The 25978-nt window shown below is 34.5% G+C and overlaps 1 protein-coding gene across 2 annotated transcripts in view; it reads left to right on the forward strand.

Moving 5' to 3' along the window:
- The window catches only part of ZPBP (zona pellucida binding protein), a 120050-nt gene that overhangs the window by 25467 nt on the left and 68605 nt on the right, over positions 1 to 25978 (forward strand). For both annotated transcript variants that reach the window (XM_076006257.1, XM_012735981.3), the window contains one exon: positions 14655 to 14873. In XM_076006257.1, coding sequence (XP_075862372.1) covers positions 14655 to 14873 — 219 coding nt within the window. The remainder of the gene's footprint in view (positions 1 to 14654; positions 14874 to 25978) is intronic.

Genomic DNA, 25978 nt, shown 5'->3' on the forward strand with positions numbered 1-25978 from the left:
TACCTTCTTTAATCTTGATTTTCTTTAGTTCTTTTAACATATTTATAATGGTTACTTTGAAGTCTTTATTTTTTAAATCCTACATCTGGTCACTCTCACAGGTAGTTTCTGTTGCTGACCTTTTTCCAGTATGTGGGTCATACTGTCCTGTTTCCTTACATGTCTTATAAATTATTGTCAGAAACTGGACATTTTAGATAATATAGTCATGTATTGCTTACTGATGGAGACATTCTGAGAAATGTGTCATTAGGCAATTTTGTTGTTGTGTGAACATCATAGAGTATATTTACACAAACCTAGATGATATAGCCTACTGCACAACTGGGCTATATGGTATATCCTATTACTCCTAGGCTATAAAGCTGTAGAGCATGTTACTGTACTAAATACTGTGGGAAGTTGTAACACGACAGTATTTGTGTATCTAAACACAGAAAAGGTACAGTAAAAATGTGGCATTTTACTGTTATGAGACCAATTATGTAGTCCATCACTGACCAAAATGTCATTATGCAGTGCATTACTATATATTGTATTAATAGCAACTCTGGGTATAGGTCACCCCCAATTCCAACAAGCCTTATTATAATTGTTCTCTGTTTATTTGTTTAGCAACCGACTGGATTATTTCATTGAAGTTAACTCCCCAGTGTGAAGCCTCTGATGTTTGTCTTTGGAAGGTGCAGCTTGGGTGTACCCACAGCAATTTTGGCAGGGCTTTCTCTGACTGTTTCCCTAACCACACATACTCACTTGATTGGTCTAATGTTTTCAGCAATGCCCTGGGAAATAAATTTCTCAACACACTGATCCAATTAAGGTTGTCGAAGAGCTAGTTCTTCAGGTCAATGTTTGAGATTTCTTTTGACCTCAGGATTGCTCTTCTCAGGTAACTCTTTCAGTGTGGCCTTTTGGCTAGCCTTTAACCTATAACTCCAATGAATCTATGAATCTCTTCCCAATTGAGCTTATCCACATACTCTTACAATTGAAGTCAGTTCCTTTGAGAAGAGATTTTGTTTTGCAGCCTGGTCCTCCTTCCGGGGTAAATTCTCTGAGTCACAGCTCTGGAGCAGAGGGTAGGGATAGTGATATCCTTCTTTCTGAGCAACACACTGCTTTAGGAGTTGAATACATGATGGAGGGCTAGCAGGAGCCTCAGATATCCTCAGCTGGCAGCTCCTGATGTGGAACCCCCCATCATGAACCTGAGGTAAGGGTGATGGTGTCCCCAGTATTCTCAATGTTCTTATACCTGATTTAGAGCTCTGTCTCAGAAGGTGGGGCTAGCTGAAAGAAGGGAGCCAAAACATTTCTACCAAATGCAGCTGCAACTTAACTTCAGCAATAGGTAGCTGGAGCTGTGGGGAGAGAGAACCCTCTGTTCTTGATGCACACATCTGGAATGGAGTCTGTCTGTCTGTCTGTCTGTCTCTCTCTCTCTCTCTCTTTCTCTCTCTCTCTCTCTCTCTCTCTCTCTCTCTCTCTCTCTCTCTCAGCAGGCTGCAGGATGGGGGAGGGAAGAAGCAGGTCTTGGTTCAAATACTGCTCTTACATTTAGTAAAATTTCTTGAATAAATGTTTCTTCATTTTTTCTGTTCCCTTAGGAAAATTTCCAAGGATTTTTTTAGCAATCATTTTTTTTTTAATTTCAGCATATTATGGGGGTACAAATGTTTAGGTTATTTGTGTAACCTTTCTCTCCCACCTTTCCCCCAGAGTCAGAGCTTCAAGCATGTCCATCCCCCAGATGGTGCACATTGAATTCATTATATATATATATATATATATATATATATATATATATATATATATATATACACACACACACACATCCCCTCCTACCCCCTCCAGTCTGCCTGACGCCCAATAAATGTTATTCCTGTATGCCCACTGAGGTGTTGATCAGTTAATACCAATTTGTTGGTAAGTACATGTGGTGCTTATTTTTCCATTCTTGGGATACTTCACTTAGTAGAATGGGTTCCAGCTCTATCCATGAAAATACAAGAGGTGCTATGTCACCATTGTTTCTTATAGCTGAATAGTACTCCATGGTACACGAATACCACATTTTATCAATCCACTCATGTATTGATGGGCACTTGGGTTGTTTCTAATTCTTTGCAGTTGTGAATTGTGCTGCTATAAACATTCGAGTGCAGATGACTTTTTTATAGAGTGTCTTTTGTTCTTTTGGGTAGATGCCCAATAATGGGATTGGTGGATCAAATGGTAGATCTACTTGTATTGCTTTGTATCTCCATATTGTTTTCAACAGAGGTTGCACTAGTTTGCAGTCCCACCAGCAATGTATGAGTGTTCCTCTCTCTCTGCATCCACACACACATTTATTGTTTTGGGACTTCTTGATTAAGGCCATTCTGACTGGACATAAATGATATGTCATTGTAGTTTTGATTTGCATTTCCCTGATGATTTGAGATGTTGAGCATTTTTTCATGTTTGTTGGCTATTATTCTGTCTTCTTTTGAAAGGTTTCTGTTCATATCCTTTGCCCACTTTTTGATAGAGTTGTTTGATTTTTTTCGTGCTGTTTTTTCTGAGTTCTAAATAGATTCTAGTTATCAGCCGTTTATCGGATCTGTAGCTTGTGAAAATTTGGGGTCTTCTTGATAAATTCTTTGCAAAGGCGGATGTCTAGAAGAGTATTTCCAACATTCGCCTCTAGAATTTTAATAGTTTCACACCTTAGGTTTAAGTGTGTTACTTAGCATGAGTTGATTTTTGTGAGAGGTGAAAGGTGTGGATCCTGTTTCTGTCTTACATGTGGCTATCCAGTTTTTTCAGCACCATTTATTGAATAAGAATTATTTTCCCCAGTGTATGTTTTTCTCTGCTTTGTCAAAGATTAGATGGCTATACGAGGATGGCTTTATATCTGAGTTCTGTGTTCTGTCCTACTGGTCAATGTCAACTGTTCTTGTGCCAGTGCAAAGGTGTTTTAATTACCATTGCCTTGTAGTATAGCTTGAAGTCTGGTAAATTGATACCTCCCATTTTGTTTTTATTGCCTAGGATTGCTTTTGCCATATGGGTCTTCTCTGATTCCATATGAAGCGTAAAGTTATTTTTTCTATATCTGTAAAAAATGATGATGGTATTTTAATAGGGATTGCATTGACTCTGTAGGTCACTTTGGGTAGTATAGACATTTTGACAATTTTGATTCTGCCAACTCATAAGCATGGTATGGTTTTATATCTGTTTATGTCCTCTGCTATTTCCTTCCTCAGTTTTTCATAGTTTTCCCTGTAGAGGTCTTTTACCTCCTTAGTTAAATATATTCCTAGGTACTTTATTTTCTTTGTTGCTATTGTGAAGGGAATTGAGTTCTTTGATTTGGATTTCAGTTTGACTGTTATTGGCGTATATGAATACCTCTGATTAGTGTGTATTGATTTTGTATTCTGAGATTTTACTGAATTCCTTTGTCAATTTAGGGAGTCTCTTGGTTGAATCGTTGGAGTTTTCTAAGTATAATATATCATAAGCAAAGAGTGAGAGTTTAATCTCTTCTGCTCCCATGTGGACGACTTTAATTCCGCTCTCTTGTCTGATTGCTATAGCAAGGACTTCTAGCACTATGTTGAATAGAAGTGGAGATAGCGGGCAACCTTGCCTTGTCCCAGTTCTAAGTGGGAATGCTTTCAGTTTTTCCCCATTCAGTATGATGTTGTCTGTGGGTTTGTCATATATGGCTTGTATCATTTTTAGGTAAGCCCTGTCTATGCCTGTTTTGTTAAGCGTTCCTATCATAAAACAGTGTTGAATTTTGTCAAATGCTTTTTGTACATCTATTGAGAGGATCATATGGTCTTTGTTTTTGCTTCTGTTTATGTGGTGAATTACATTTATAGATTTGTGTATGTTGAACCATCCCTGAATGTCTGGGATGAAGCCCACTTGGTCATGATGGATTATTTTCTTGATAAGCACCTGGATATAGTTAGCTAGGATTTTGTTGAGAATTTTTGCATCTATATTCATTAGGAATATCGGTTTGTAGTTTTCTTTCTTTATTGCATGCTTTCCTGGTTTTGGTATCAGGGTTATGTTCGCTTCATAACATGTGTTGGGGATGATTCCATCCTTCTCGATGTTGTGGAATAATTTCTGCAGGATAGGCACCAGTTCTTCTTTGTAGGTGTGGTAAAATTCAGGTGTTAAACCATCTTGTCTGGGATGTTTCTTTTTAGGAAGGTTTTTTATTGCTGTTCCAATATCAGTACTTGATATTGGTCTGTTCAGGAATTCTATTTCTTCCTGGTTGAGCCGAGGGAGGCTGTGTGTTTCTAAGAATTTGTCTGTTTCCTCCACATTTTCCAGTTTGTGTGCATAACGGTTTTTGTAGTATTCATAAATTATATCTTGTATCTCCATGGCATCCGTTGTGATTTCTACTTTATTGTTCTTGATGGAACTTATTAGAAATTTTTCTTTTCTGCTTTTCGTTTGTCAAGCCAAAGGCGTGTCAACTTTATTTTTTCAAAGAACCAACTTTGTTTTATTAATCTTCCTTACAGTTTCCCCGTTGTCAATTTCATTTAGTTCTGATTTGATCTTAATTGAGTTCAATTCTGCAGTGTTTGGGATCTGTCTGGTCTTCTTGTTCCAGCTTTTTGAGTTCATTCATTAGGTTGAATATTTGTGATCTTTCTGATTTTTGGATATAGGCATTTATGGAAATAAACTCCTCTCAGGACTGCTTTACCTGTGTCCCACAGATTTTGATAACTTGTGTCTCCTTTGTAATTTAGTTCAAATAATCTTTTGATTTCCATCTTGATTTCCTTGTTTATGAAGTAATTGTTCAGCAGAAGGTTCTTTAGTTTCCACTACTTTGTGTAGAAATGAGAGTTTCTGTTAGAATTGATTTCTACTTTTATTCAAGTGTGATCTGAAATATACATGTATAATTTACATATTTTTTAATTTTTTGAGACATGCTTTGTGTCCTAGGATATGTCAATCTTAGAGAATGTCACTTGAGCTGATGAGAAGAAAGTATATTCAGTGGTTTTTGGGTAGAATACCTGTAAATGTCAGTTAGGCCCATTTGTTCTAGAGTTCTGTTTAAGTCCATTATTTCTTTGTTAATTTTATGTTTGGAGGATCTCTCCTGTGCTGTCAGCAGGGTGTTGACAGCACAGGAGAGATCCATTATGGTGTTGTTGTTTATAAATTTGTTTAGAACAAATAGAATTTGCTTTATGTATATGGGTCCTCCTAAGTTGGGTGTAGACATATTTAGAATTGTTTTGTCTTCTTGTTGAACTATATCCTTCACCATTATATAGTGACCTTCTTTGTCTTTCATTACTTTTATTGATTTAAAGACCAAGTTATCTGAAATCAAACCAGTCACGCCCACCTTCTTTTGGCTTCTGTTTACTTCAAATATTGTTTTATAACCCTTTACCTTAGTCTAAATGCATTCTTGCAGGTTAGATGTGTTTCTTGAAGACAGCAGATATTTGGCTTATATTTTTTTATTCATTCGGCCAGCCTTTATCTCTTGAGTGGGGAATTCAAGCCATTCACATTTATTGAGAGAACTGATAAGTGGGGCAGATTTCTGTTCACTCTGTTGGGTTGAACTTTGTTGCTTTGTTTTCTCTCTTGAGCCATTGTGGTATCTTGCCTTTGATCTTGCCTTGAGCTTGTGAGTAGTTTTACATTCATTAGTGTCTATTGTGCTGATGTGTGTGTAACACTGTTTTGAGTACTTATTGGAAGGCTGGTCTTGGTGAATTCCCTCAGTCTTTGCTTATCTGATAATGTCCTTATTTCTCCTTCATATACAGAACTTAGTTTTGCAGGGCACAAGATTCTAGGCTGGGCATTATTCTGTTTCAGAAGAATGAGAATGGGGCCTGAATCTCTCCTTACATGTAAGATTTCAGTTGAGAAGTCTGGCATGATTCATATTTGCTTTCCTTTGTATGGTACTTGCTTATTTCGCCTTACAGCTCATAGACAGGCCTCTTTAAGTTGTTATTTTGGTCAGTCTGATGACTGCATGTCGTAGTGTCTTCCTGTTTGCATTGAATCTTCCAGGGGTCCTTTGAGCTTCTTGTACTTGGATATCTAGACTTTTAGCAAGGCCTGGGGAATTTTCCTTGATTATATTTTCAAATAGCTTATTCAACCCTTGCGTGTTTTCTTCTTCCCCTTCAGAAATCCCCATAACCCTCATGTTAGGATTCTTCTCATAATCCCACATTTCTTATAGGCTTTGCTCTTTTCGCTTATTCCTCTGCTCTATCTCTGTGGCTGACTTATTTAACTGAAAGGTGTTATCTTCAATCTCTGAGATTCTTTCTTCTGTTTGACCTACCCTGTTCTTGAGGTTTTCCACTGTGTTTTGTAGTTTCCTGAATAGATTATTCATTTCCAGGAGTTCAGTTTGATTTTTCTTTAATATTTCAGTTTCTTTAGTGAATTTTTCTTCCAGGTCCTGGATTTTTTTGTGTGTGTGGTTTCTTTGTGTTGGTTATCCATTTTTTCTTTCATGTCATTGAGTTTTCTTACAATACATGTTCAAAATTATTCTTCTGTTATTTTAGTGTTCTGACTTTGGTTGTTATCCATTTCTAGAGAGCTGGTGTTCCTCTTTGGGGGTGTGCTTTCCATTTGATTCTTAATACTTCCAGAGTTCTTTCGCTGATTCCTTCCTATCTGGAACAGTTGTTGCTTCTTACCTTTAGTTTTTCCTTTGCATAATGACATGTACTATTTAGTCTCTGAGCCACTAGGTGGTGTTTGTGGGTGAGATTCGACCACACTGTGTATGATGAGTCAGTAGATGCAGTCAAAGGGTGTGCAGAATGATCTCCCTGTCAGTAGGTGACACTTGCTTGGAGGAATAGGCTTGGGAGGAACAGTGTTGTGTTTTGGTCCTGTAACCAGCTCTTGTTCCTCTAGAGAGGCACTCTTGTGCTTCAAGTGGTGGGTGGGGCCCTGGGTCTTCCAGGTGTGTCCTCATACTTCACCTCAGTGGGGGCAGTTCTGGGAGTGGGTCTGGGCAGAGCTGAATTGAGTAAGCCTGCCCTCTAGCACCACAGATGTTGTTAGCAGGGGTCAAAGTTCTGTTTTCTGCTTCTGGGCAAAGCTGTCACGAAGGGGGCTGGAATGGCACACTCAACCAGAAAGTCTGCATGTGAGGGTTGGACTGTCCGAGACCTGCAGTCTGGAGCAGGTCTTGCTCCTTTCCATCCTCCCCCACTCGGGGCTTCTCCTGCGCCTCTGCCAGCAGGAAAGACCTCTCACCAGTGGGTCTCCCCTGTCTGTGCTGTGGTCCATGAGGTTCCCTGATCAGGTTGCATCCTGGGCTGGGCACACGGCCCTCCTGTGGGAGGAAGGTTGCCCCTCAAGCATGCTGATCTCCCCATGAAGGCAAACACACCTTAGTAGGCTCATTCACGAATATCCCTTCTGTGCCCTGGAGTGATGCAATGGAGACCTGGGTATATGGGATCTGGTCTGCAGGTCTGACCCCTGGGTCCCAGATTTCAATCCCTGACCCCGCCATGGAGAGGAGTGCCGGTCCTAAGTCACCCAAAGGGTGCTCAAGCTGGATCAATTTCTCTCCACCTCAGGATCTGCCCGTTCTCTTGGACTCACCAGGCCAGCAGCACCTGGGATGCTGGTGGGTAGGGAGCTCACATTCTGAGTACCCCTCAGTCTGTTATAGGTCCCCAAAAGGAAAGGTCCTATTCCATGGAGATGCCTCTGGGTGGTGGCTAAATTATCTCTCTCAGCAGCCACGGATAGGGAAGGGGGAGGGAAGAATTAAGCAATATGGCACCAGCCTAAGGGCTCAGGTCTGCACTTTGGGAGGTGCCCTAAGGGATCTGGGAGCCCGGTGTCCCATCTGCAAGAGGCTCACCGTTCACTGGCGGCAGCCTTCTCTGGGCTAGTATTAGCAGGTCTCTCCAACCATCAGGGAAGCCCACCAGCAGTCTGAGATGAAAGGGAGGCGAAAGTTAACTGTTCCACCTACCTTTGTTGCTCATCTCCAGGCCTCTTCGGGGCCTTTCTCCTTCCAGTTCTCCTCCGTAACTTCTTCCCGTTGAGTCTCCTAAAGTCTCAGGTACCCTTCCTTCTGCCCCTCATCCGATTTATGTTTGTCTGCTTGTTTATTTTTTCTACTTTCTTCTAAAATCTGTCTTTTTTGCAGAGACATTCCGGCTGGTGGTTTTTCTCGTCTGCCATTGTCTGCAATTCTGAACAGTCATTTAAAAAAAATAATTTATATCTGTTTTGTTTGAGAATGAGTTTGTAGAGCTCCTCCAGCTGTCATATCAGAAGTCTGTCTCCTACAGTTATTAATATTATTTTAATAGTCATTACTTTATTGGATTTACCATTTCTTATATACATTGTACTAAGTCATATCTTATTGAAATAATTTTAATCTAACTCTCCAAATGTGTTGACATGAAAATGTTTAAACTTTTATGCAGTTATATCTTTTTATTTTGATTATTAGTACATTGTTTTATTTTTTATGTTTCATTGCTTTTACTAATCTAATTTTTTTCTATTTCACTAATTCATTCCTTTTCTTATCATTCCTATTCTCTTTCCCTGTCTTCCTTCCTTATGTTAACTTTGTTGCTCTTTATATAGAGTCTTTAGCTGAACAGTTTGCTTATTTTCATTTTCTTTTTTTGGCAAATATATTTAAGGCTAAATTTACTTCTTATTACTACTTTCATTGTATCCCACAAATACTGATATGCTTATTATTATCATGTCTAAATATTTAGTCATGTCTACTGTGATTTCATTTGCAGCTCACTTGTTATTTAATAGTGTTTTTATATGTTTAAAAATTTTTGTGGGATTTTAATTATTGATTTTTATTTTGATTTCTTTTGTCAGAGAATATGGTTTACATATATTGAATTTTTGGATTATTTTTCACTCTTCTTTTATGGCTTTTAAAAAATTTGCCTCTTGACTGACTATTCTATTTATTTTTATTTCTGAAACACTAATTAAACATATTCATTAGGATTTATTAATTTATCATTCATATGTTTTACCTTGTCTTTCATATATCAAAACCTTCAAATGTGTGTTTTGTTATTCTTATAGAGTTTACCAAATCCTTCTTCTTATATGTTCTGTCTGCCATTTTTCTTGTCTATTCACTTAAATTACTTAAAATTTAATTTTGAAGACCTTTTTCTTTCTATTTCAGTAACTATATTTTCGATCTCCTATATTTAAATCTTAACTGTTTACAATGTTCACTTGTTCTTGAGTCATATCTACCTGTTTTTATAATTTCCTAAATCTTAATTTATTCCTTTCTTTAACATTTTAAAGATTTATATTTTTAAATTTTATTTATATTAAATCATAATAATGTATATACACTTCTGTTTATCCTTGCCATCAACAAAATATATTTCATTGTTTTGTTAGCTATATAGTGGGTGAAAATGCTGTAGTATTTTTAATTTTCACTTTCCTTCATATTTATCTTTGAGCACTTAAGTATATTTATTTTCCCTTAGGAAATTTTCTATTCATATATTTTGCCCGATTTTATAAGTTCTTGTTAATTTCTAATAGCATTTTGAATAATAGCATTTTGATTAGCATTCTGATTGATTAGCATTTTGATTAGCATTCTAATAGCATTTTGAATATTATAGATCAGTGGTTCTCAAATTATGGCCTTTGTAGTCCTGAGACTCCTTGAGACCCTTTTAAACAGTCAGTGCTTAAGGTGAAAATTAATTTTATAATTATACTAAGATATTATTTTTCATTTTTACTGTGTTGATATTTACACTTATGGTGGGTAAACTACAGGGCCTTGGCAGAAAGCACTTCTTTATTCTTTCAAAAACACTGTGTTAATTCTCAAGAAAAGAGGAAGTCAAATCTAATGTAGATAATTCCTAAGCGCTTCCTAAGAGTTACAGAAATAATTACTTCTGTCTGCCATAGATCTAAAAACCATGGAAAACAGTCCAGGACAGGAGTACCTAAACTAATTTCCACTTATTTATTTGCATTTTATTTAAATTAACCAAAGGATTTGAATCAAATGTCCTTAAATTCAGATATGTCCACACCATATCTAGGTGGCATCAAACAGTACTAGTAATTGAAGGGAAGAAAATATAATATATTTTAAGTTTGTAAGTTTTTAGTTGGGATACTGTGCTGAAAACAAAAGTTAAAAACATAAAACCAGCAGAAGATTATTGATGTGTGCTGTACCCATCAGCTAGGGGAGGCCTTAGTTCAAAAGTATCTCTCTCAAGGCAATCGGTTAGGAAACTTGCTTAAATAGTATTTTAAAAAGAGCAATAAATCTTAGCAGAGTGACAAGACAATGGAGAGAGTAGTTCTAGTTTTCTAAAGGTGAAAAAATATGAGAAGATTGTAAAATCTGTTCCCAGGTTCCTCTGGTGTCTGTTGGTGCCTTCTTGGGGTTACTAAGCAAGTGCTGTCTTCATAAGGAAGGATTTATGTCCTGCCACCAGGCAAGTAAAGCCTGAGGCAGAATGTTCTCCTTCATTTCAGTGTCTTAACAATCCTTGATGTTTTGGAAAGAAATATTTTTGTTTTCATCAGACCCCTTTTTCAAACTCAGAAATGTTTACATATTAAAAGCCAGGTTCCTAGTTTTGAAGAGATTTAGGTTAGAAGTTTTAAGATAAGGCAAAGGGAGAAGAAAAACATAGATTGAACTAAGTAGAAAGGAATAAATTTGAATACATTGTCCCATGCATTATTGAACCAAGTCTCTTATTCCTGAGAATAATCAGTTTAGTGGAATAGTTGTATTGTATATCAGGAGGGAGTGGTATAGGTAAGCTTTTATGAAAGTTAGGTTTTAGGCAAACAAGTATTTAATAAGAAGCATTTCTGTGCAAACAAAAGATAATGTCTTGAGAAGTCTGCAAACTAGACTCTGGATTTGGAGGGAAGCCAGATAAGAGCATTTTAGATTTGGGCTCAAAGCATTTTCAGTTGGAGTCGGCAGGAAGTGACAATATGACAGGTTTTCCTGGATTGCAGTTTGAATCAGGTGTTCCAGTGAATTTTATGTCCATGAATAAGTTGTAGTGATTTCTCCAAAGTTTATTTCAAGTTGTCTAGCTGAAAGGGATTCAGGAAAAGCAATTTTAATTTTTAGTGATTTTAAGTCAGAAGGTTGGGAGAAAAATTGGAAATGTTAGCCTGGAAGAGTTGTAGCCAGATATTAGAAGAAGCTAAAATTCAAGATTCAGTCCAGACAAAAAAAAACAAAACAAAACAAAAAACAAACATAAAAAACAAATGGACAGAGCTGGAATCTAATAATAGATGCACTATAGTTTTATTTTGTTTTTTCTGAAACTTTGTATACAAGGTACCAGGCCAGTTTTGGCAAGGGCTTATTGGATCCTTAAAGTTAATCTTTAGTTTCTTAAAGCAGTCTGTTTATATCTGAAAATATCACATCCCAATTAAACCCTTGGTAATATCACCTGCATTTCCAAATGTGTTATCTTATAAAAGAAAACAGATTATTATTTAATTTATGGAAATAACTGTAAGGCCATAAAAGATATTTATAAATAGTTTCTGAATTATGGAGAAATAAGGTAGAGAGAAAGGTAAATGTTTCACATTTGCTCACAAAAGTATACTTTACCCAATCATTATAAGCTATAAATAACTTAAAAGAAAAAAGCTTTCTTGTCTCTGGAAAACAAAACATGAAAAGAATCGGCAATATTTCAAACATAAAAGTCATAAAAATTTTTTTTTAGTCCTGGACCAATTATTCCCATGTAATTAATTCTTATTTTGTTTGATGGACTCAATTTTATGAGTGCTTTTTTTTTTCATTGGAGTTTTTGGATTTCTTACTCAGTGTAATTGTATGATCTCAAAGTTGTCAGAAACCTGAATTTAAGAATACTTGTAGTCTATTTCATGAAACCCTTTGAAGACACAACACTTTAGGATTTGCAAAGAGCTTTTAGGAGAAAAGCAAGAGGATAAAACAAAACAAAAAAATCACCTAGAGGGTATTAGGAAGTAGCCCATAGGCACCCTCTGCCTAGCAACTACAAAAATTCCACACTCCCGGAGGGCAAACAGGTTTTCAGTGTCTCAGGTGGGTAGAGCAGTTTTATCCTGAAGGAAAAGATTCCTATCTGTGTAGGGAAGTGTTTATCAACCCAGGGCCAATCCTGCAAGCAGCCTCCAGCCTGCTATGTTAATTTTTTTATGCACATAAGCTGATCCTAAATTGTTGTGGGTGTCTGTGTACTTCTACTGGAGAGGTGGTTCACACTGTGTTTGAGAGCATTTTGGAGATATTTTACCATTTATTTCTACTTTTTTCAATATCAGGTAATAGCATAATGTAGGCCAGTAAAAGGGTGGGTACATGTACCTTGAGCTGAGAAGAATTCTCGATTCAAAGACTAAGATAGGTTTTGAAGTGAGTTTTATTTTACTTTCCAAGGGAGGGAAGGGCACGGCATAAAAGGAGGAAGAAATGTTGGGCCCTGAGAATGAGAGGCTGGGCTTTTATTGAAATTTTTAAAGAGCAGAAAAGTTGTTATTGGGAAATGATAGCAGAAGGCAGTTTGTTTTCAAGAGTAGTTGTTGTAAAATGGAAGTGGTTGTTTTCCAGAGCAGTTGTTTTTTGTAGGCTGGTCTTCTCTGACTTCTTGGAATGTGATCTGGCGGATGCTGAGGGTCTACATGCCGTCTTCTATCTGTTCAGTATTTTTCCAGTTCTTCAAAACAAGCTCGTAAAACAAGTTAACCACCCTCCCACTGGGTGATCAAGACAGAAGCAAACCCTGGGGCCATCATACCGTTGTGTGCAGGGATGTTGTGTTAGATTATTTACAACACTAGCAATGCCGTCCTTTCAGCTGGATTTCTGAAGAGAAAAAGTTGCTCTTTTTTAGTCCACAGGTGAGACACGCTTGTTCTGTCCCCAGTTATACCTTGAGACTCCAGTTTCCAGCTTTGGCCCCTCAGGTTCAGTTATTCTATGTGGTATTTGTGTATATTACATATCTTTGGTGTTACAAATCATATGTGCCTGTATATATATGATAAATATTTATACTTACACATGTATTCATTACATATGCTGATAGATGAACTAGTGAAAGCATGATATATTTATAAGATTTATGTCTACATGTGATACTTATTTTCAGTATTCTTATTCACTATTTGATAGACTTTTTAGAACCCAAATCTTTCTTCAGCATACAGAAAGTTTTTCCTATTTGTCCTTTGATTAACTTCTTTTCTGTCCAGTCTGTTCTCTCCTTCTGGAACTCTTTCATTTTGATATTGGATATCTGGGATTTTTCTTCCTTATCTTATTTTGCTCTCATAGTTTTAATTTGTTTCTAATTTATTCTGTGCTATGTGAGAATTCTGTTTTTTGCTCTACATGATTAGATTTTAGATTTTTTTTATTTATTATTTATTATTTTTGTATTTTTTAACTTTCCAAGAATACTTTTTATATTTACTAATCATTCCTCTTCTGCAGCAGCTTTATAATAGTTTTATGTATATATATTTCATCTTTACCCTAGAATTTTTAAAACTTACTCAGTGATTTCTACATTACATTTCTTTTAGGTCCTTTTCCCTTTCTTTTTAATTTTCTTTCTTCTCTTTAATAACCTTGAATTTTCCCAGAGTTGGGGTGTGGGAGTCTGTGGTTTACACTTCTGTCCATAAATGAAACTGGTAGAGGTTTCTTCAGTAATTACAAGCTGTCTGGAATATACCCTGAGTGCAAACATTGACAGTAACTAAGTATGTGAACTTACTGTTAGTTTACATGAGCAGGCAGGAAAGTGAACAATGGCAGGGTCACTTCAGTGTGAGTGAGGCGCTCTTCCTGAGAGTGTAATCCAGGAACAGGCCAAGTGCCCTCACCCCTGCGCCCCTGGTTGACAGCAGTAGCAATAAGGCTCTCTGTTTTGGAAGGTGAACTTTGCTGATTTTTGCTACTTATATGGATTTCTATTACTTTTTATATTTCTTATGTCATTTCAGTGAGATTTTAGGATAGGCAAAAAGAAAAAAAAAGCCCAAAAAACACATGTTTTTGGTTACAGATTTTGTACTGAAACTCAATAAAACTAATTGTAGTTTTATTATAAACATTCCTTTTTGACTATTTTAATTATATGACTATAATTTATTTTAAGATGAATATTTAAACTTAGAAAGTATCATAATTGAGTTTGAGCAGCATAGTATAGTGCTTAAGAGCACAGGCTATGGGCCCAGGCTCCTTAGGTTAGAATCTTAGGTTTGATAGCATAGGCATTGGGCATGTGACATAATCCCTGTCTCCCTCAATTTCTTCATGATTGATATAAAAATCATACCAATCTTAAATGATGTTTAGAGATTTAAATGAGTTATTTGTGGAGTGCTTATCATAATATTTGGTACTTAGTAACTGCTAGATAAGTGTTAAATAAAACTAAATATAGCTGTATGTAAAAATGTGTACCAAGAATTCATTTCAAATAATGATTTCTCTCGAATAGTTGAAATGTATATTTGAATTACTTAAATAACTGTGTTTGTGTCTTTCTCTGCTTAATTTTTTACAGCGTATCGTGAGCCTCATTATTATTACCAGTTCACAGCTCGATATCATGCAGCTCCCTGCAATAGTATCTATAATATTTCTTTTGAGAAGAAACTTCTTCAGATTTTAAGCAAATTGGTTCTTGACCTTTCATGTGAAATTTCCTTACTTAAGTCTGAATGTCATCATGTTAAAATGCAGAGAGCTGGTTTACAAAATGAATTGTTCTTTACATTTTCAGGTAAGTATAAAAAATTCTTTAAAGGAAAACAAATTGAGAACACATAGCTCATTTTAAAGATATGTTGTGAATTACCAGCAGCATTTTATAATATAAACACTATAAATCTGAATATATTTTATGATCTCTACTTTGATTTAGTACTAATAGCCCCCAAAATAAAATTTTCCTGATTCATGCACTTAATGAAAAGTTTGCTTTCTCAAATAACTTATTCCTTGGTATGATAATTTACTATAAAGTGGAATTTAGTATAGATAATATCTATCATGATATTTATAGATACAAAGATTTAATTTGGAAAGACATCTAATTGTGAGATGGGTTAATATCATAGACTAGAGGAATCATTCAGCTTAGTGTCCTTTTTTTAAATAATGAAGAGTGGAGGCCTAATATTTTCTGGAAAACAAAGAATTGGACTTCATATCTAAGAAATTTAGATTTATACAGGGTCTGTTTATGAATGAGCACTTAGGAACAGCTATCCATATGTTTTTAAGCAGTCCCAGTGGCAACAGGATGCTCCTCCCTTGTAATGCCAAATGCTATTGCTTGCTGTTTTCCTTTCTTTCTTCCTCCTCTTTCTTCTTGATTCCTCTTCTATCAGTGTGTGATTATACTTACCCATATTCTGACTTTCCCATTTCTTTTTTTTTTTTTTTTGGCTTTCTAGGCTTGAAATTTTAGAACACAATTGAGAAGCATGAAGCTTTAAAGGATAACCAGAGAAGTTTAACCTTATTTTCTTTGTCTTTTCTCTTTTCTTCTCCAGAAAAACATTGAGAGTTTTTCTCTAGTTCTGAGACACTTATCAGAGATAGACTCTTTAGCACTTCAAGGACCCATTATTAGCATTCACAGGTGTTACTGGGTCTTTGTTCCCTGATCTGTTTAATAGATGGTTGAGTCTCCAGAAAACCTTAAAGTGTACTTGAACCAATAAGAGAGAATAGATGATATTGAATAGAGACATGAAGCATTGTGTGCTTGATTTGCATTTCCCTAATTACTAGTATTGTTCAGCATCTTTTTATGTGCTTATTGCCCATTTGTATATCTTTTTTGGAGAAATGTTTATTCAAGTCCTTTCTTATTTTCAAATTGGGTTTTGTGTCTTTTTGTTGTTGAGTTGTAAGAATTATTTATAAATTCTGGGTACTAGGTCCTTATTAATATATGATATGCAAATATATTCTTCTATTTTTTAGGTTATCTTCTCACTTTCTTAATAATGTCCTTTGATGCACAATTGATTTCAATTTTGATGACATCCAATTTATCTTTTTTAAATTTTGTTTCTTATGCTTTTGGTAGTGTTTATAAGAATTTATTGCCAAGTCTGAGGTAATCAAGATTTACTCCTTTTGTAGTTTTAGCTCTTTCATTTAGGTTCAAGATCTATTTTGAGCTAATTTTTGTATATAGTGTGAGATGTGGCTCTATCCTTATACTTTTGCATTATCCAGTTAGTTGCCCAAGGACGATTTCTTGAAGAGACTGTTCTTTCCACTGTGAATGGTATTAGCACCCTTATTAAAAGTGAATAAGCCATAAATGTATGGGTTTATCTCTGAACTGTCAGTTTTATTCCATTTGTTACATTTTTATACTCATGTTGGTACCACATGATTTTGATTACTGTAACTTTGTAGTACAGTTTGAAATGAGGAAGTGAGAGTCCTCCAAATTTGTTCTTTCTGTTCAACATTGTTTTGGTAATTTAAGGTTTGAAGTTAAGTCATTAATCTGATATTGTACTTCTGTTTTAATATAGGTTTGCACCTGTAAATTTCTCCCTCAGTTCTGCTTTAACTACAATCTATAATTTCTTCATTTCATTTTCTTTTTATTTATCTCTGAGTATTTCCTATGGATTATTTTTTTGGCCCGTTGGTTGTTTAAGAGTATATTCTTTCATTTCTACATATTTGTAAACATACTAGTTTTACTTCTGTTATTGATTTCTAGTTTCATTCTTTTGTGGTCATAAAAGATACTTTGCATAATTTTAATCTTTTTGGAATTTTTGTGGCCATAAAAATGATCTACTCTGAGGACTATTCCATGTGTACTTCAGGAGTATGTGTATTATCCTCTTCTTGGATGGAGGATTCTGTGTTCATCTTATATGAACTATATGTCTAGTATTGTTTAAGTGTCCTATTTTCTTTATTGATTTTCTGTCTAGTTTTTGTATTCATTATTAAAAGTGGGATATTGATATCTTCAACTATTATTGAAAAACTGTTTTTCCATCAGTTCTGTCAATTTTTGCTTTGTATATTTTGAGCCTCTGTTGTTAGAGGCATATATGCTTATAAATGTTATATCTTCTTTATGAATTGGTACTTTTATGAAAATATAATGCACTTGTTTCTTGTAACAATTTTTGATTTAAAGTCTATTTTGTCTGATGTTTCTATAGATCTGTTCATATTTTCTGTTGCTTCTTGGGTCAGTTTTAGTAGTTTGTGTTTCTAGCAATTTGTCCATTTCATCTAGGTCTAATGACTGTTTACATGAAATATATTTTTCCATCCTTTTACTTTTAACCTATTTTTGGCATTTAAAGTGAATCTCTTGTAGATAATCCTTTATTTTTACCCATTATGCTATTTCTGCCATTTAATTGGAGCCTTTTAATTAAGCATTTTATATTTAAAATTATTACTAATAATGAAGGACTTACTTTTGCCATTTATTTTCTATATATTATATGTCTTTAATTAATAGACTTTCTTAGACTTTTGGCTTTACAGAAAAATTGAGCTGCTGGTTCTCTTACATTGATCTCTTTATTTGTTCTTTCACCAGTACCACACTGACTTGACATCTGTAGTTTTATAGTAAGCCCTAAAGTTGTGTAATGTCAATCCTCTGTTTTTGTTCTAGTTTCATTCTTCTGCATGTGGATATCCAGTTTTCCCAACACAGTTTATTGAAGAGATTATCTTTTCCCTATTGTATCTTTTTGGAGTCCTTGTTGAAAATCAGTTGCCCATATATACATGAGTTTATTTCTAGGTTCTCTATTCTGTTCCATTTGTCTATGTGGTTTTTTTTTTGGTGCTGATATTTTACTGTTTTGATTACTATAGCTTTGTAGTATAATTTGAATATAGAGAATCCCTATATTTGTCTGTAAAAAGTTACCACCAAACCCAAGCTCACTTAGATTTTCTCCAGTGTTATTAGTTTTACATATTTACATTTTTCATTGATGTCTGTGATTTATTTGGAGTTAATTTTGATGAAAGGTATACAGTCTATGTTTAGATTTATTTAGATGTAGATGTCCATTTATTCCAGCACCATTTTTGAGAGTACTATCCTATCTCCATTAAATTGCCTTTTCTCTTTTGGGAATCATTAATTGAGTATATTAGTGTGGATCTGTTTCTGAGCTTTCTGTTTTCTTTTATTGATATCTCTGTCTGTTCTTTCACCAGTACCAAACTGTCTTGCTTTCTATAGTCTTATAGTAAGCCCTGAGGTTGGGTAATGTCAGTCCTCTGTTTTTGTTGCCTTTAATATTGTGTTGGCTATTCTGTGTCCTTTGCTTTTCCGTATAAATTTTAGAATCAACCTGTTGATAAACCCAAAATATCTTACTTGGATTTTGTTTGGGATTCAGTTGAAACTATACATTAAGTTTAACAATAGTGAGTCTATCTATCTGTGAATGCGGATTGTCTTTTCCTTTACTTAAATCTTCGATTTTTTTCATGAGAAATAAAATTCCTTATATATATTTCCTTATATATATTCCTTATATATATTTCCTTATATAGCTCTTGTATATATTTTATTTTGTATTTCATTTTTGTTAATGAAATGGTATTACATTTTTATTTCAGATTACATTTATTCTTTGATAATACATAGAAAAGCAACTGACTTTATTTTTCCAAATTTTTCTATTGTATGAATTTAAGCTGTACAACATGATGTTTTGATATACATATTAAAATAACTACTACAGTCAAGCAAACTAGCATTCCCATCATCTCTCATAGTTCCCTTTCTTTTGGTATATGTGTGTATGCTAAGAATACCTAAAATCTATTCTCTAACTAAATTTCCAGTGTATAATACAGTTTTGTTAACTATAGTCCTCATGTGGTACATTAGATCTGTAGGCTTATTCATCCTACTCAACTACAATTTTGTACACTTAGACCAACCTCTCCTCATTCTCCCCACCCCTCCATTGCCCCAGTAACCACCATTCTGCTCCTTTTCTATGTATTTGATATATATATACATATATATATATATTTTTTTTTAGATTCCACATATAAGTGAGATCATGTACTGTTTTTCTTTCTGTACCTGCTTTATTTCACTTAGCATAATAACTTCTGGGTTCATCCATGTTGTTGTAAATAATAGTATCTCGTTTTATAAGGCTAAATAATAATCCATTTTTGTGTATGTGTGTTTATATATGTGTATATATTTATTCATTTATATTTATCCATTCATCATCAGTGGACATTTTGGATATCTCCATATCTTGGCCATTTTGGATAATGCTATAATGAACATGTGAGTGCAGATATGTTTACAAGGTTATTATTTCATTTCTTTTGGGTGTATACCCAAGATTGCTTGATCATATGGTAGTTCTATTTTTAATTTCTTTGGTAATCTCAATACTGTTTTCCACATTGGCTGCACCAGTCCATATTCCTACAAACAGTGTATGTGAATTCCAATTTTTCCACACGCTCACCAACACTTGGTATCTCTCACCTTTTTGGTTATAGCCATTCCTAATAGATATGAGATGATATCTCATTGTGGTTTTAATTTGCATTTCCCTGATATTTATTGGTGTTGAGCACCTTTTCATATGCCTATTGGCTAGTTTTATATCTTCTTTGGAGAAATGTCCATTCAAGTAATTTGGACCTTTTATTACTTGGGTTATTCATTTTTTTGCTAATGAGTTGTGTGAGCTCCTTACATCTTTTGGATATTAGCCCTTTATCAGATATTTGTTCCAGAATATTTTCTCCCAGTCTGCAGGCTGCCTTTTCATTTTGTTCATTGCTTTCTTTGCTGTGCAGAGGTTTCTTAGTTTTATATAGTTTACACTTAATTATTTTTGCTCTTGTTGCCTGTGCTTGTGGTATTCTGTCCAACAAATCATTGCCAAGACCACTGTCAAGGAGTTTCTCCCCTGTTTTCTTCAGGAGTTTTATAGTTTCTGCTCTTATGTCTTTTATCCATTTTGAGTTGACTTTTGTATATGGTATAAAATAAAGGTCCAATTTCATTCTTTTGCATGTGGATATCAAGTTTTCCTGATACAATTTATTGAAGAAATCTTTTCCCCATTAGGGCTTCCTTATTGAAAATTAGTTGGCTTATATATGCCTGGGTTTATTTCTAGGTTCTGTATTCTTTTCCATTGGTCTGTGTTTCTATATTAATGCCAGTACCTTACCATTTTGATTACTATGCCTTTGTAGTATAATTTGAAATCCGACAGTGTGATGCTTCTAACTTTGTGTTTCTCAGAACTTCTTTGGCTGTTTGGGGTGTTTTGTAGCTTCATACAAATTTTAGACTTTGTATATTAATTTTATATCATGCAACCTTATTATAATTGCTTATTGGTTCTAGTTTTTTTGTTGATTATTTGGGATTTTCTATAAAAATAATAAGGGCATCTATGAACAGGGACAGTTTTATTTTTTCATTTCCTATTTATACACCTTTTATTTCCTTTTCTTATCTTCTTACATTAGCTAAGACTTCTAGTATGTTGTTGAATAGGAATGGTGACAGGGTGTACCTTTGCTGTGTTTCTAATCATAGGGAAAAAACATCTAGATTTTCACCATTAAGTACAATGGTAGTTGTAGGTATTTTGTAGATGTTCTTTATCAAGTTAATAAAGAACTATATTCCTAGTTTGCTAAGAGTTTTTTTTTTTTAAATCAAGAATTGGTATTGGATTTTTTTCAATGTTTTTTCTGCATCCATTTGATCTTCTTTATTTTGTCAATGTGTTTTGATATTTACATGTTGAACCAGCTTCACATATTTGGTATTAGTCCCACTTGGTCAGGGCATGTAATTCTTTTACTACATTGTTCGATTTGATTTGCTGAGGATTTTGTTGAGGATTTTTACATGTTTATTATAGATAATGGTCTATAGTTTGATGCCCTTGTTTTTGTATTCTCTATTGTCCTTTAGGTGTCCTTAGATACTTTTTATTGAATGAGACTTGCAATGCTTTCCATTGTAATCCTATAGCATTATGAGGAACACTGTAAAAGTGGTAGTAATATGTGCATGTGTATGTGGGAGGGGGGTGGTGTAAGCATTCTATAATCCTATGATTAGCTCTCAGTTTTTTAGAGAAACTATCTTTTGTTTGAGACTTTTCCAGGTGTTTTTCTCTTCCCCAGTTTACATTGAGAAGGGTTGAGAGGTGGTTAGAGTTGGGTATTTCCCTTCCGCTGGTTCATGTAGGCACTGGTAAAATATTTCTCTTGAGGGCAGGCTTTTGTTAAAAATGCCCTTGGTATACTTCACATGTTCTCTGCATACTTTGTTCTTAGTGTACTTCACAATGGTTGCTTTTTTTCTCCTTTTGCCAGAAGGGGATTTTACTCTAATCTTCACCATGAGAATCTGTTAGGATTCTTCGAGGTAAAACTCATGAAAGTTTGGAGGCCCCCCAATGGGCCTTCTTGGAGTTTTTAACTCCGGAGCTTGCCCACAGTGAGTCTCCAGCAATCCCTCAATTATAGTTTAAGAGGGCCTTAAACTATAGGTTCCTCACCCCTGCTTAAGTTTTCCTACTGTTAATGGCCCCATTGGTAGGCTTCGGCCACTAGTAAGCTGTGATTCTCTGTACACACCTATCTGACTCTACAATTTTATAGGCAGCAGTTGCCCTGTATCCTCAATTTTCTGATGGATCTAAGAAATGTTGATTTTCTGTTTGTTTAGCCTTTTGTTTTTTGTGTGTTTTTGGTATAGGAGTGACAGCTAACAAGCTTATTTGATGTCATAATGAAAACTCGAAGTCCTCTCATGCCTTTTTTGTTCCTCAATCTCTCTGTAACTACCTTCATTTATGTTTAACTAGTTATTTATAGAGTACTATTTTAATTTCCTCCTCATTTTTTTTCTAAGTATGTTTTATTTTCTTGGTGATTACCCTGATGAATACAATTAGCATTTCAAACTTAGAACAATCTAGTTTGAATTGATTTCAACTTAGTTATATTAGTATTCCAAAATTCTCCTATACAGTTTTTTCTTCCCTCTTTGTGTTGTTGTAATGATAACATTATCATACATTGTGTGTCTGCTAACATAAATTTTATTATTATTATTTGATTCGTTTTAATCATACAGGGAAAAAGAAGAGTGAAAAAAAAAATACCAGACTTTCTATTTACCTATGTACCTATATTTACCTATATACACTTATGTAGTTAAATTTATACCACTGTTATTTATGTTTTTGCATCGCATCAAGTTACTATTTATTGTTCATAAACTCTTATTTTTGGAATGTCTTAGTTTCTCCTTAATTTTTGAAGGCTATTTTGCCAGATATAGGATACTAGGTTGGATGTGTTTTTATTTCAGAACTTTATGCCATCCCACTGCCTTTGAACCTCCATAATTTTTGATGAGAAATATGATGTTAATCTTATTGGTGACCCCCTATATGTGACAAATTACCTTTCTTGCTGCTTTAAAAATTGTATCTTTATTTTTGATTTTTGACAGTTTGATTATAATATGTCTCAATTTGGAATTTCTTGCATTTACCCTATGTGGATTCTGTTGATTTTGCATATGCAGATTCATGTCTTTTATCAAATTTGGGAAATTCTGGCCATTATTTCTTTAAATATCCTTTCTTCCTCTTTCTCATTTATCTCTCTTTCTGTGAATTATGCATTAATGTTGTTCCAGAGGTCTCTTAGGTTCTCTTCATTTTTCCTCAATTTTTTCCCCTTTCTTCTATGACTGGAAAATTTCAGTGAACTATATTCAAGTTCACTAATTCTTTCTAAAGCCTACTCAAATCTGTTGTCGAAAAACCTTTAGTGAATTCATCATTTCAGTTGTTAAAGTTTTCTGCTTCTTAATATTTATTAGATTCCTTTTATAACTTTTTTTCCCTTTATTGATGTTCTCTGTTAGTTAAGACATCATTTTTCAGATTTTATTTAGTTCTATTAATATATCCATGATTTCCTTTAGCTCTTTGTGCATATTTAAGGCAGTTAATTTAGATTTTTTGTCTAGTAAGTCCAATATGTGTGCTTTTTCAGGGACAATTTCTGTTATTTTTGGTTTTCTGTGAATGGGCCATAGATTCTTGTTTCTCTGCATACTTCCTAATTTTTTTGGTAAAAACTTTACATTTTTAAATATTTTAATATATACTCTTGAAATCAGATTTTTCTACCTCTGTAGTTGTTGCTTTTGTGGGTTGTAGTTCTTTATTTGTTTATTACCTTTTCTACTATATCTTTCATCAATTGTGATGATCCAAAGTCTGTTTTACATTAATTTTAACTTTTGTTATACTTTTAACCTTTGAAATCTCTTTAACTTTAACCTCTGTCATTAGCTAGTGATTTGATAGAGATTTCCCCAAATACTGTGTGTAAGTCATCTTGTGTTGATTAGCATTCAATTGGTTGTAAACATATCATTTTCCAGAGTTCTGACAAAAGTTGATTCTGACTATTTTTGTCCATTTTTCTATGTTACTAGGGAAACGTATGGCCTGGTGTTTTCCTCTTCACCTTTTTGTTGTGTCATTTCTGTCATCTTCACTTTTTAATCTTGTAGAAAGCTTATCTTACAAAAAGGCTAGGTAATTTTACATAGGATGAAGTTAGTCAGCTAGCCTAAATAAAGAGGGCATATACTTGGAGACAGAAGCTCAGGAAGAGATAGCTGATGCAGAGAGCATTAGTGTCATGTGGTTTGTCTAACATGGTGAGGAGGAGTAAAATGCCTATTGGCAGTTACCAGTATTAGTACTGGATTTCAATTTAAACAGTGTCTTTGATGTTTTTCACTTGAATAATATTTATGTAGTTAAGAAACACCTTGTGTTTCTTATAATTCTGTGCTGTGGTTTCTGAGAGTTTTGCTTTAGTTTCATGAGTAGTAGATTTTAAGGAATTTTTAAATTTTCTTTAAACTTTTATAAGGGTTCATAAGTAAAAAAAATGTACTTCACTGTGATGATGATTCAATTTCATAATCATGTTATGATGCATAAGTACTCTCACATCTGCCATCTTCTTTATGGATAGTACTATCAAAAGCTGCACCTTAGGTAAATAATATTTGAAAGGGTAGGCTACATTTTGCTAGTGTTTTTCATAACTCCACATATATTTCTGATATATAAATTTAGAGGTTTAACTTTTCCTTGGCCTAGAATTATATAGCTTCATTTTAAAAGTACTTAAGGTAAAAATAGGCCACATATAAAACTTTTTTCCCCAAAATCAATGGACTACTTCAAAGTCTGCCTCAAATTAAGTGTTCTGTCTGATTTTACAAAACTCACTAGGATGGATTGTGTTGCCTTTCTGTGATATTTTATAATACCAGTTCAGATGGCAACAGGGAAGTTTTACAGCATGTGTGGGTTTGGGAAGGTATGAAAGAAGTATGTTGAAATAACAAAATAATGGTTTCCCCATATTCTGGTAGGATACTTTGCATATTATTACTTTTATGGTCAATTTTATGATCTTCATATCAACATACATCCATCAAACATATTTTACATAAGATATTAGACAGGTGTTGATAATGTAGAGTGAGGATCTTTCAAGGTGGTCATATTTTAGAAAAAAGAAAATATTCATATAATAATAGGACAGGTTATATAAATACTATAGAGAAATTACCAGTTGCTCTGAGGGTTCTAAAGAAGGGAAGATGTTATTAAAGTGATGAACAGTAACAGAGGTCCATAGAAAATAAGTGGTGTTTTGAAGGAATTCTATGGAGAATGAACAACTTAAACTCATGTACACAGACAGAATAGGGAATATTTGGTGTAGGATGGCTAATGAGTAGCATATGGGTTGAGTTTTGGGGAAAATAAAATTTTCAAGATTGTTAGTGGTTAAATTATAGACAATTTTGATTGTTAGGTTGAAGTATTTTTTTTTTTATTTTGGCATATTATGGGGGTACAGATTTTAAGGTTTGAATAAATGCCCATTTCCCCCCCTCCCGCCAAAAGTCTGAGTCTCCATCATGACCATCCCCCAGATGGTGCACATCTCACTCATTATATATGTATATACCCGCCCCCCTCCCCCCTCTCACCTGCCCAATACCCTATTACTGTAGTACCTATGTGTCCACTTAGGTGCTACTCAGTTAATACCAGTTTGCTGGAGAATATAACTGGTGCTTGTTTTTCCATTCTTGGGATACTTCACTTAGTAGTATGGGTTCCAGCTCTAACCAAGAAAATAATAAGATGTGCTATATCACCATTGTTTCTTAGAGCTGAATAGTACTCCATGGTATACATATACCACATTATATTAATCCATTCTTGGATTGATGGGCACTTGGGCTGTTTCCACAGCCTTGCAATTATGAATTGTGCTGCTATAAACATTTGAGTGCAGGTGTCTTTTTTGTAGAGTGTCATTGGATCATTTGGGTAGATGCCCAGCAATGGGATTGCTGGATCGAATGGTAGATTCACTTATATCGCTTTAAGGTATCTCCATATTGCTTTCCACAGAGGTTGAACTAGTTTGCAGTCCCACCAGCAGTGTAGGAGTGTTCCCCTTTCTCCGCAACCACGCCAGCATTTATTGTTTGGAGATTTTTTGATAAAGGCCATTCTCACTGGGGTTAAGTGGTATCTCATTGTGGTTTTGATTTGCATTTCCCTGATGATTAGAGATGTTGAGCATTTTTTCATATGTTTGTTGGCCATTCTTCTGTCTTCTTTAGAAAAGTTTCTGTTCAAGTCCTTTGCCCACTTTTTCATGGGGTTATTTGATTTTTTCTTCCTAATTTTCATGAGTTCTAAGTATATTCTAGTTATCAGTCCCTTATCGGAT

Source organism: Microcebus murinus, chromosome 9 (genome assembly GCF_040939455.1).
Source record: "Microcebus murinus isolate Inina chromosome 9, M.murinus_Inina_mat1.0, whole genome shotgun sequence".
NCBI classification, from domain to species: domain Eukaryota; kingdom Metazoa; phylum Chordata; class Mammalia; order Primates; family Cheirogaleidae; genus Microcebus; species Microcebus murinus.